This window comes from Nicotiana sylvestris, chromosome 9 (assembly GCF_000393655.2).
Source record: "Nicotiana sylvestris chromosome 9, ASM39365v2, whole genome shotgun sequence".
NCBI classification, from domain to species: domain Eukaryota; kingdom Viridiplantae; phylum Streptophyta; class Magnoliopsida; order Solanales; family Solanaceae; genus Nicotiana; species Nicotiana sylvestris.
In genome coordinates, this window is record NC_091065.1 from 37,691,725 (window position 1) to 37,701,619 (window position 9,895).

Below are 9,895 nucleotides of genomic sequence, written 5' to 3' on the forward strand. Positions count from 1 at the left end.
CCCCAAATATTTAGGGTTTCAAATAGAATCATAGGTGAGAAATCAAAGTCACTGAGAGAGGCTTAGAAGCCCCTTTCAAAGGCTTGTGAGAGGCAAACATACACAAATGAATTCAGAAGAAAGAGAGGCTACGAGTTTTAAACAAAGTAGGTAAAAATATGCTTAGCATGAACATCAACAAAATTTAGTAAGATGAAACAAAATCAAAGAGCTCAAACTTAAACACATATAGCAAAGAATGAGGAACAACAAACCGAGTTAACATATGAGCATGAGAGTGACAAAAAGAACAGAAAGGTCTTTCATAATCAGAAAAGAAACAAAAGAGAGCAAACTCGAGCATAATAAGAAATAAACATACGAGTATAAACACACATAAAGAGAGAACAAAGGAGTCAGAAAACATTTAAAGAAACTTTCCAGAAATCCTAAAAATCGAATTTGAAAAGGAAATTTTGGGGAAAATCTTAAGACGTCAAGTAAAGACCAGGCATGGCACAGATCTAAGAAAAAAAGTAAGTATAGAACCTTAGATGGCTTAAAAACAATAGAGAAGACCCTAGAATGAGAAGGTCTTGAGGAAAGTCGGATCCTGTGTCGAAGAGACTCATATTGCTCGAATACGCCGGAAAATGGCCGGAGAGGCCATAGATCTTACAGATATGAGATAAATCTAAAGAGAGCCATTGAAATCAACCTTCAAACCTTGAGTGGCTTAGGTTTAATGGTGAGAGAGAGTGAGCACAGGCCATCCATGGCCAGGAATGCCATGGATTCCGGTGGAAACATGACAGAAGTAGGTGGGAGTCGATTAGGGTTTTGGGGAGGGCTAGAGAGGATTTGGGAGATGAAGAGAGTTCAAAGGCGGCGTCTTTGATACAAATGAGTTAGGGTTAGGGGGTATGGGAATTAAAAAAGGAAAGAACGAATCACGACCGTTGATCAAAATGATCAACGGCCAGAATTAAAGAGGAGGTTGGGCGGGTCTGAAAACGGGTGAAGGGGTCGGGTTAAAATTGGAATTGGGTCGTTTTAAATTGGGTGGAATTGAGGATTAAATTGAGGTTAAAATGGAAATAGAAATGGCTATGTGTTAAATAGCCAATTTTCCCCTCTTTCATCTTATAAAAATAGTTAAAATGATTTTAAAACAAATTAAAAGCACTGAACATAGTTAATAATATATAAATATTAATCTAAAAATACTGAAAATGATTTTATAGTTGCAAAATGCTATCAATCGTAGAACAGGCTATAATTGCAATTATATGCAATTTAGTTTTAAAAATACCAAATAAATTTGTAAAAAATATGCAGCAATTATCTTAACTATATTTTGATATAAATATGGGAATAAAAATAAATTATTCACCAAAATTGATGATTTTGGGAATAATTATGGATTTTGTACTGCTAAAATGGATAGTAAATTGATTTAAAAACTCTTCAAAAGATTGGAAAAATACTAAAACACTTGGGTATGCTTATGTATGCATATATATGTTATTTTGAAAGTATTTTGTATATAAAAATACATAGGGAAAAATTGGGTATCAACAGGAGTCTCTCTCCATTCTCTCTTGTAGTTACAGCCCTTCCGTATTTACTTTAATTTAGACATTCTGGAGTTAGAGCACTATGTAGTATCCTTAGCATGTGATTTTATGAGATTCCGGGTTTTGGGAAGTTGTTCAGTTTTTGAGATCTTGTATTAGTATATGCCGAACGGCATCTTAAACGCTTCTATATTCGTTTATCTTCAGTTTTTATTAGTTTTCCGCATTTTATTTTCTTTTTCCACAATTGTTAGGCTTATCTAGTCGTAGAGACTAAGTGGTGTCACGACAGTTCACGGAGAGCAAACTTGGGTCATGACATCTGCAAACTTTATTCCTTGCAATTCCTATACCTTTTGGGCATTTCTCTAGGTTTCTTTTGTTAGGAATTTTTGTACTCTATTCATGTATTATTTTGTTCTTTGATTACCTCTAATAGCACTATTATTCAGTGCTGTTCCAACAAATTGAATATCTTTTATCAATTGGTATTTCCAACTTTTCACCTGATCACTGGTACCGTGTCAAAGAAGGGTTCCTTGTGACCCTGTGAAAAATGGGATTAATATACAAAATTCAAGGTGTGATCTGGTAAAATGTTCATTGAAGCCTTAAAGAACTTCTCCTTAGCCACAACTCATACATAACCATATAAAAGGCATCAAAATCTACAGGGGACATATGCCACTGGAAGTGTTTTCTCACCTTCAGAACATTGCTATGCAACATCAAGTACTCCTGCTGAGTTATGCCTTGAAGGATTTTCTTCAATAAAGGGATGTCTAACGTGGCAACGATGACTGAAAAATGCTTCCAATCTAATATGTCTGCAAATGGAAGATCATAATGGTTCGCAATGATCACAGGTACACAGCCATAGAACAAGGCATCAGCAACGCGAGCGGTGTTCACTTCATAGCCTTTGACATGAAGGCAGAATTTGCTATCAAGTAGTTCTTCGGTATAAGATCTTTCAAGGCGACCAAAGTGCACAAAGATGTCAGAATCATTTCCCCACCACTCTAGAAGCTTTTCACGTACAGGAGAATTTATTGTTCCAGCAAAAAATCCTAGCTTTTTCCTGAAAACATTCAATAAAATGAGTATATTGATCTCTACACAAGAAGAAGCCCCCCACATGGCAAATAAAGATCTGAACAATATATTCATCCAAAAGCTTCTCTAACAGTGCAAGTGATTATTATCTAAGATAGTGAAATCTAATAATTTTTACTGACGGCAAAACCAACAGAAAAAAAAGAAACACTATCAAAGAAGTTTCCGGTGAGTGGTAAACAGCTGAAACCTTCGTCCATGAGCTTCCTATCTAGTAGCTACACGGCACCATATTCATATATACACATTTTCAGGTCAGGAGTTCTTACTGGTGGTCACTAGAGCTTCAACGTTCTTTAGTCTAGCTTGAAGCATACAGCTTAACACAGTCAACTGAATGTATAAAGGGCAAGTTAAAGGAAACCTTCTCAAGCTTGGATTAGCCCCCTCCCCCCTTCTTTTTGTCTTCCGTTACCTTTTTTCACTGTGTGTACAGAATCACACTTCTTCAAACAATATGAAGACGGCTATAACAATATCGGAGAACTACCAGCCGACTCAAACTGCTTGCTCATCTACCAAAGGTTGCTAGGAGGAACAGCCTCTTGCATACACCACAACAAATCAATTGTACCTTGTTGAATGGAATCCTCGAGCAGAAGGAGAAAAGAGGAAAGTATGAAGAAACCAGGTGCGACATACAAGCGAAACAGTGCTAGCCAGGAGCAGAACAAAGAAGCGGCACTTACCACTGACCAAGTTCTGAGTAAATCTTTCTCTCATCAAACAATTTACAAATGAGTTGGTGATTGTTTAAACCATCCCATAAGATATTTGAACTGCTTAGTCAAGAACAGGAATACCGAACTTAACCAAGAGACAACAAAGGTAAATCAAAAGGGAAAATAAATTGGAGTACCTAACAACGCGTCTTCACAGACCAAGAACTACGAGATCACCCCTTTCATTCTTCCCTTCTTTTGTCCGTCCACGAGGCTGTAAAAAGAAAGAAAGGGGCGGCTATCTAGCGGGAGTTGTTTTGGTCAGTGTTGTCTAAGGCGCGCTTAAGCCCTAAACCGAGGCTCAAAACATATTGAGCACTTCGTCTCGCTTTGCGGGCGCTTCAGTGTTGCATCAAGGCTCCAAGGCATACTTTCCTAGCCAATGAGTGTAATCCTAAAAATGCAATACTGAACAATTGATATTTCACTTTATCGTTATTTTTTCTTCAATTTTTTTGTCCATATATTTGTTATTCATGCTTATAATTATTGGTCTTGGACTACATATATATATTTTTACTTTTTCCTCCAGTTGCACCTTTTTTCATTAAAGCCCTCGCTTTATTTGCGCTTTGCGCTTAAAGCCCCAACGGACCTTAGGGCTTTTTTGCGCTTTTCGCCTTTGATAACATTGGTTTTGGTTGTAATTCTTTTATGATGTACTTAATAACACGTCTCTGTTCAATAATTTCCACATTTAAGATTCTTATCTTCTCTTTTACCTAAGCCATTGTATTCTCATTTACAGCCAACTACAGAGTTTAGAAAATCTCTTAACAGTAAAATTTGCCCTTTGTCTCATCTGACTCTCATATCTACTCTATTTTCCCCATGAATCTCACCTCCACTGCTCCATCTTTCTTCCACAGCTACATTCTTGTCAAAGATATCTGACATTTATCATTCAGAAAAATAGTGCTTATCTGGTGGCAGCAGTGTGTATGGAGATTCCATTACAAAGCATTTGGGTGATGGTGCAGGGCCAACAATGTCACCAGGATTCTTTGTGCACTTGTGTCAAATAGGCAGGACCATGGACACAAGTATCACTACCTCTAATGAGTTCTGCAAAATACACTTAAACTTTCTATAAATTGGTCCCCCTATGTTCGATATCCTTACAGGTTCAGCGAACTATCCAAGTCCAAGTAATATATGGGAATAGTCACAATAACTGATGAAACGAATATCCCTTTAGGCTCTGGTGGGAAGTCCAGACCTAACTAGTTTCTTTAATATGTAGTAGAGATATTTCGTACTAATATGCAGACACCAAGTGGTCGCCGACCCTGAATGAAAATCTAAAAGACCAAAAGGAATAACCAAAAAGTCTTTACAACATAGACCATATTTAACCACGGAATTGGAATTAAGAATCTAAAAAGGTTAAACCTATAAAAACATCTAGTTGGCAAATGGATTTGATTACCTCAAAGTTTTTTGAACAGGCTCCCGTACAAGACACGTCAATTTGCAGGTTTCACATGAGGTATACAATCTATTACGATTTAATATGCACATGGGAGCACAGAAGAAAGACATATGATGAATGCCAAAAAAAGCTTTCCAAAGGATGGGCATATGATGAATGCCAGTAAAAGCTTTCCAAGATACACGAGAAGATAAACAAAATTATCTTGTAAGATTCCATGTGCTTATCAATAGACAGGTCATAATTTGGAAATTAACCCCAGCTAAGTAGTCCGATTTCTGAAATACATGCAGTAAAATAAGCTAATACAATTCAAAAAGACTCAACTGACCTTTTATAAGGTGCAAGATTTGGTTCACTTCCTAGCCTTGGCCAAATCTGGGGCAAGGATGCATCTTTATGTGGAATATATGCTGATACGAAATAACTTGAAGAACACACAACTTGGATCGCGTTAATCTTAACATCAATTGCTTTCTCCATGGCAAAACGACCAATGGAATGACAGGCAACATAGAAATGGTCAGCCCCATTGGAGTAGTTCCAGTAAGGGTACTTATGACTAATATTGAAGATGTAGCTTTTTATGAAGTCTTTAATACCATCAATCCCCACTCGTGGATCATGCCGCAATCGTGCAATTGAGAAAGGTAGAAAGAAAAGATCTGCATTGGAAGGATCCTTTGTTGTGAAGTGGCTAGTCACAAGAACTTTCTTGAAGTAACTTTCACTAGCATAGTTTCCGCCTGGCTCAAAATCAACAGCCAAGAGTACATTGGAAAAGGGATCAGCCTTTTGGTGAGGATAAACATATATCTTCAAGCTCTTATTCATTTCTTTGTAGTCGTTCATAAAGGTATCTCTGTCATGGAATACCGCGTTGTCATTAACATACTTTCCTGAAAATAAAAGCCAACTATTTCTAGATCCAGAAAATAAGGGACAAAGCTCAGACAAGACAGTAATCAGGGCTATAACACCCTGCCAAAATGCCAATCAGGACAGAATATTATTGGGCTGCAGGCAATTAAATTTGCAGTAAATAATATAGCATTCACATACATAGTTACTTCAGATAATAAACTGACTAAAAATCATACTTATCAGAAAATAACCACGGCAGTTATCGATATGGCAAAGAGTTACAACTTATAGAAGGCCAAAATGACATGGCTGGAATCCACAATTATATTACACTACTATCTATTTCATAGTTCAAAGATACACTGGGCCGAAGATACTGGTTTAGCCATGTATGAATGACTTCTAAATATAGGAAAACCAATGGACAACTGGAACAAAATTAAGCTGGTATATCAACCTACAGCCTGCGGTTAATCAACATAAATACGACAGGCTACAACAAGATCAGAATCACCCCAACGGTGGGATAATCTTGAAATGTCTCCTTTTCTCAGTCCCAAACAGGAAAACTGGAAAACAGCTAATGCGACCCCAACTCCCAAGGTGGTAGTAACTCATACGACATGCCTCCAAGCTGGGAAGGGTTACTTATAACAATTTCAAGCATGTCAAAGTAAGAAAAAGACTGCACTCCAGGTCTAATAAAGTATAAAATATTAACCTAGAACTGCAAACCGGGAATTGATGTGAAGACCTTTCACCAGAGACCTCGAAAACAAAAATGTTTGGTGCCAAAGTTTTATATTACATAGAAATAATTTTTCCCATAGTTTCTTGCACTCCCCTCAGAATAATAAAGAAAAAGAAGAATAAAAATTGAGAGAACAACTAGGTTTAGATGATAGAAGGCACCTTAAGAGAAAATAATGACTCTGCAACTTTTCCTGTTTCATCTATTTAGATACCTTTCCAAAGTAAGCATGCCAAACTTAAGATTCAGATTATTATATTCATACTTCATTTTCGAGGTGAAAAAGCAAGAAGCAAAAGAGAATGAAGTGAAATCTCCAAAAAGTTAAATCTTTTATTTTCATTTCATCTACCGTATCCTTCTATGCATATGCTTAAACATTGTCCATTTACTAATTGGACATCATTTCTCTGAAACCTTTTACTTTCATTTAAATTTATTTTTTTCCTTCTTTAGATGTTATAAGCATTCACTAAGGGTGGATCCAAATCACCAACTCACTGAATAAATCAAACAATCAACTGAAATAGCTTCTAATGCGTCTAACGTGCCAAATGATGAACTTGGAAACCTATGTCGTTGAATGTACGAGATTCCCAGTTCTAAATAACTACGTCCTTTAAGCATCATCATGTGCCCAGTACCATTAAATCAAAGAATAAAGCATTATTCTTTAAGCATCAAATCAAATCGTTGAACATACGAGGTTCCCAAATGATGAACTCGGAAAGCAAATCATTGAACTGTACAAGGTTCTTAATTCTAAATAGGTAAGTCCTTTAAGTATCATCATGTGGCATTAATTCAATGAATAAAGCATATGATCCTTTAGAACAAAACTCAATCTTCACACAGTCCCTGGTATCAAAAACCTCGAGCAGTAAACTTAGTGTAGCAAATTCAGCAATTCTTTTAAGTTCTCAATGCAAAGTGCTAAAGAATAAACATCCTAACAACATAGCCACTTCCTAAAATCCTCTCTCCCTGCTACAGTTTTTGGCCCTTCTACCTTTTTCATGTTCACATTTGGTCAATTAGAATTTAATTCGAGGATAGAAAATAATATATTGTATTATATTTTTTCGGGCAAAGAACAGTACAACCCTAGCCAACCCCAAATGGTCATGCAACTCGCCAATCGGTTTAGGGAAAACCGGCCGGCCCTTTAACTCATACTGAACAATCTCTTACATTAGACCTTCTTCATAATGGAAATTGGAATACTAGTTTCCTCTCCTTTGAACTCCCCGCAGATATCTCACTTCTCATCCATAATACTTAATTTAATCCCACTTCCTCATGCACAGATGCCTTCTGTTGGTTTCCGAACAATATAGGCTCCTTTTCTCCTAAATCCACTTATCAATTATATCTTAACACCCGTTGCAACCTTCCTTCTAATCCACCTGATGTCTAATGGGTTTGGTCCCTCCATATCCCACCTAAAATTCAAACTTTTCTTTGGCTACTACGTCTTAATCGGCTATCCACTGCTCCATATCTTTCCTTTATTAATATGCTTCCCCACCCTTTCTGTCATTCCTGTCCTAATAAAATTGAATCCCTCCAACACTTATTCTTTGAATGCATCAATTCTCATACTGTATGGAACTTCTTCCCTATTAACTTGCACGCAGCATCTTTCTCTGAATAGCTTAAAGATCAGTGTACATGCACCCATCAGTCATTCATCTACCGTGGAATTGAAGTTCCTACAGCTCAACTTGTCCCTTTCATTCTGGCACGTTCGGACTACTCGCAACCATAACCTCTTCCACAATTTATGCAACACTGCCTCTGTTCCATGTGATAGAATTTCACTATCTAACAGCAACCCCTGCCTTATCTCACATCTCGACTGCTCGGTATATTAAATGGCACCCACCCATGCCACATTTCCTTAAATTAAATATTGATGGTGCCTTTAACTCCACCACCAAAGCTGCGGGTGCTGCGGGAGTGTTTCGAGACCACCAATGTCGATGGATCCGAGGTTTCTCTACTCACCTCATTTGCTCATCCGCACTTGAAGCAGAACTACATGCTTTGTTGATAGGATTGCAAATTGCTCAGGACTTTCACTTCTACCCACTACAGATAGAAACAGATCCCTAGGTTATTGATGACACAGCTGCGACAGCCGGAACTTAAGCATATATATCGCGAAGCAAACGATGTAGCGGATCTCCTGACAAAACATGGCATGACCTTAGCTCCTTGTACTGGCCAACACCGTTGTCATCCACTACATTACGAAGAACCTCCGCATTATGTTTTACTTGATTTCAATAATGGCTGTTCAAACATTTGTATAAGAAGAGCAGTCCCCTTATGTACAAACTATACTACCTGTCTTTCTTAGCTTTTAATAATATTTCTGTTTTAGCAAAAGAAAAAAAAAACATTTTTCCATTTTATGTAATGTTGTTTGACTGGGCACCAGTTTAATAAGTAAATAAAAGATTTTTTTTCACAGGTATTTGTGTGTCAATAAATATATATCATTATAAAATAAGAAGTTGAAAGTCAAATTGTTTCTAAATGTAGACTTTTTTAGAAGGAAAAATTACTCTTTTTGGGACAGACTGTAAAGTAAATTACATCACATAAAATTGGGGCTGAGGAATTAACTAATAGTAAAATTTTACGAAGTCAACGATTTTAAATTCTTTTCTTATCTTACCATTCAGTTCCATATGCCTCTGGCTCTGAACATTTCCAATTCCCCCAGTACCAAAACTTTGCATAGAGCCAAGAAATGAAATGTTGACCGGTTTATGGGAGGTGGAGCTAAAGGATGAAAAATCAGAAGAACGAGTGAATGTGAGATGGGTTTGGTGGGAATGAGTGAAGAATTTGGAAATGAAGGAAATGTAGAAGAGAATTAAGAGAGAGGTGACGAGAGCTAAGGCTGTGGGTATGAAAAAGAAGAAGGATTGTGGTGAGTTTGAGTCACGACGGTGTGTGAGAATTTTCAGCATTATCGACAATGGAGTACTCGCCATTCAAGCTGCTGCCTGCTTCTTCAACAGTAAGTGCACATTCCGAGATGTATTGCAGGATGTAGGTGGAAGCATAAATGATGAATAGTTGCGGTACAAGTATTTATGGGTACAGTCACTTAAAATGCTGTTTTTTTTTCTCTGACAAGTAGCAATGTCAACTGGAAATGACGCATAAATTCCTCGTTACATTCTTTCCCAGGCTAAAGTACAAATAAATCCCATATGTTTTGACAGTATCCAAACGGACCTTTGAATAGTTTTTGGAAAACAAATGAATTAATAAAACACATTAGAGAAAAAAGTTCCGAAAAATTGAGAAACTACTCCAGAGGTACTGTTTAGTTTCTGCAAACACAAATAGTATTTGGGTAAAAAGAATTTTGAAAACGATGAAACAGATTTTGCAAAAGAAATTGTCTAAACACTTTGCTTTTCTTCTTCTTCTTCCC

At 37.0% G+C, this 9,895-nt stretch overlaps 1 protein-coding gene across 2 annotated transcripts; it reads right to left on the reverse strand.

Annotated features, from left to right (window-relative positions):
- Window positions 1-1,992: 1,992 nt before the first annotated feature.
- Window positions 1,993-9,639, reverse strand: LOC104243817 (probable glycosyltransferase At5g03795). 2 transcript variants are annotated; one of them, XM_009799078.2, is made up of 3 exons: window positions 9,125-9,639; window positions 5,158-5,725; window positions 1,993-2,637 (listed from the first exon to the last, which is right to left on the reverse strand). In XM_009799078.2, exons 1-3 carry the CDS (start codon window positions 9,444-9,446, stop codon window positions 2,157-2,159), a joined length of 1,371 nt encoding a protein of 456 aa, XP_009797380.1. In that variant the 5' UTR covers window positions 9,447-9,639; the 3' UTR covers window positions 1,993-2,156. The 2 variants fall into 2 exon arrangements, with proteins under 2 accessions (XP_009797380.1, XP_009797381.1); XM_009799079.2 differs by having other exon boundaries at window positions 5,158-5,807.
- Between the last annotated feature and the right edge of the window lie 256 nt (window positions 9,640-9,895).

Bases quoted from the DNA above. Each gene is read 5' to 3' on its own strand.
- LOC104243817 (XM_009799078.2), bottom strand. From the start codon at position 9,446: ATGGCGAGTACTCCATTGTCGATAATGCTGAAAATTCTCACACACCGT. The intron at 5,726-9,124 runs GTAAGATAAGAA...TTTTATTTTCAG, and splicing joins GAGGCATATGGAACTGAATG to GAAAGTATGTTAATGACAAC. The intron at 2,638-5,157 runs GTCAGTTGAGTC...GAATGTTTTCAG, and splicing joins AATCTTGCACCTTATAAAAG to GAAAAAGCTAGGATTTTTTG.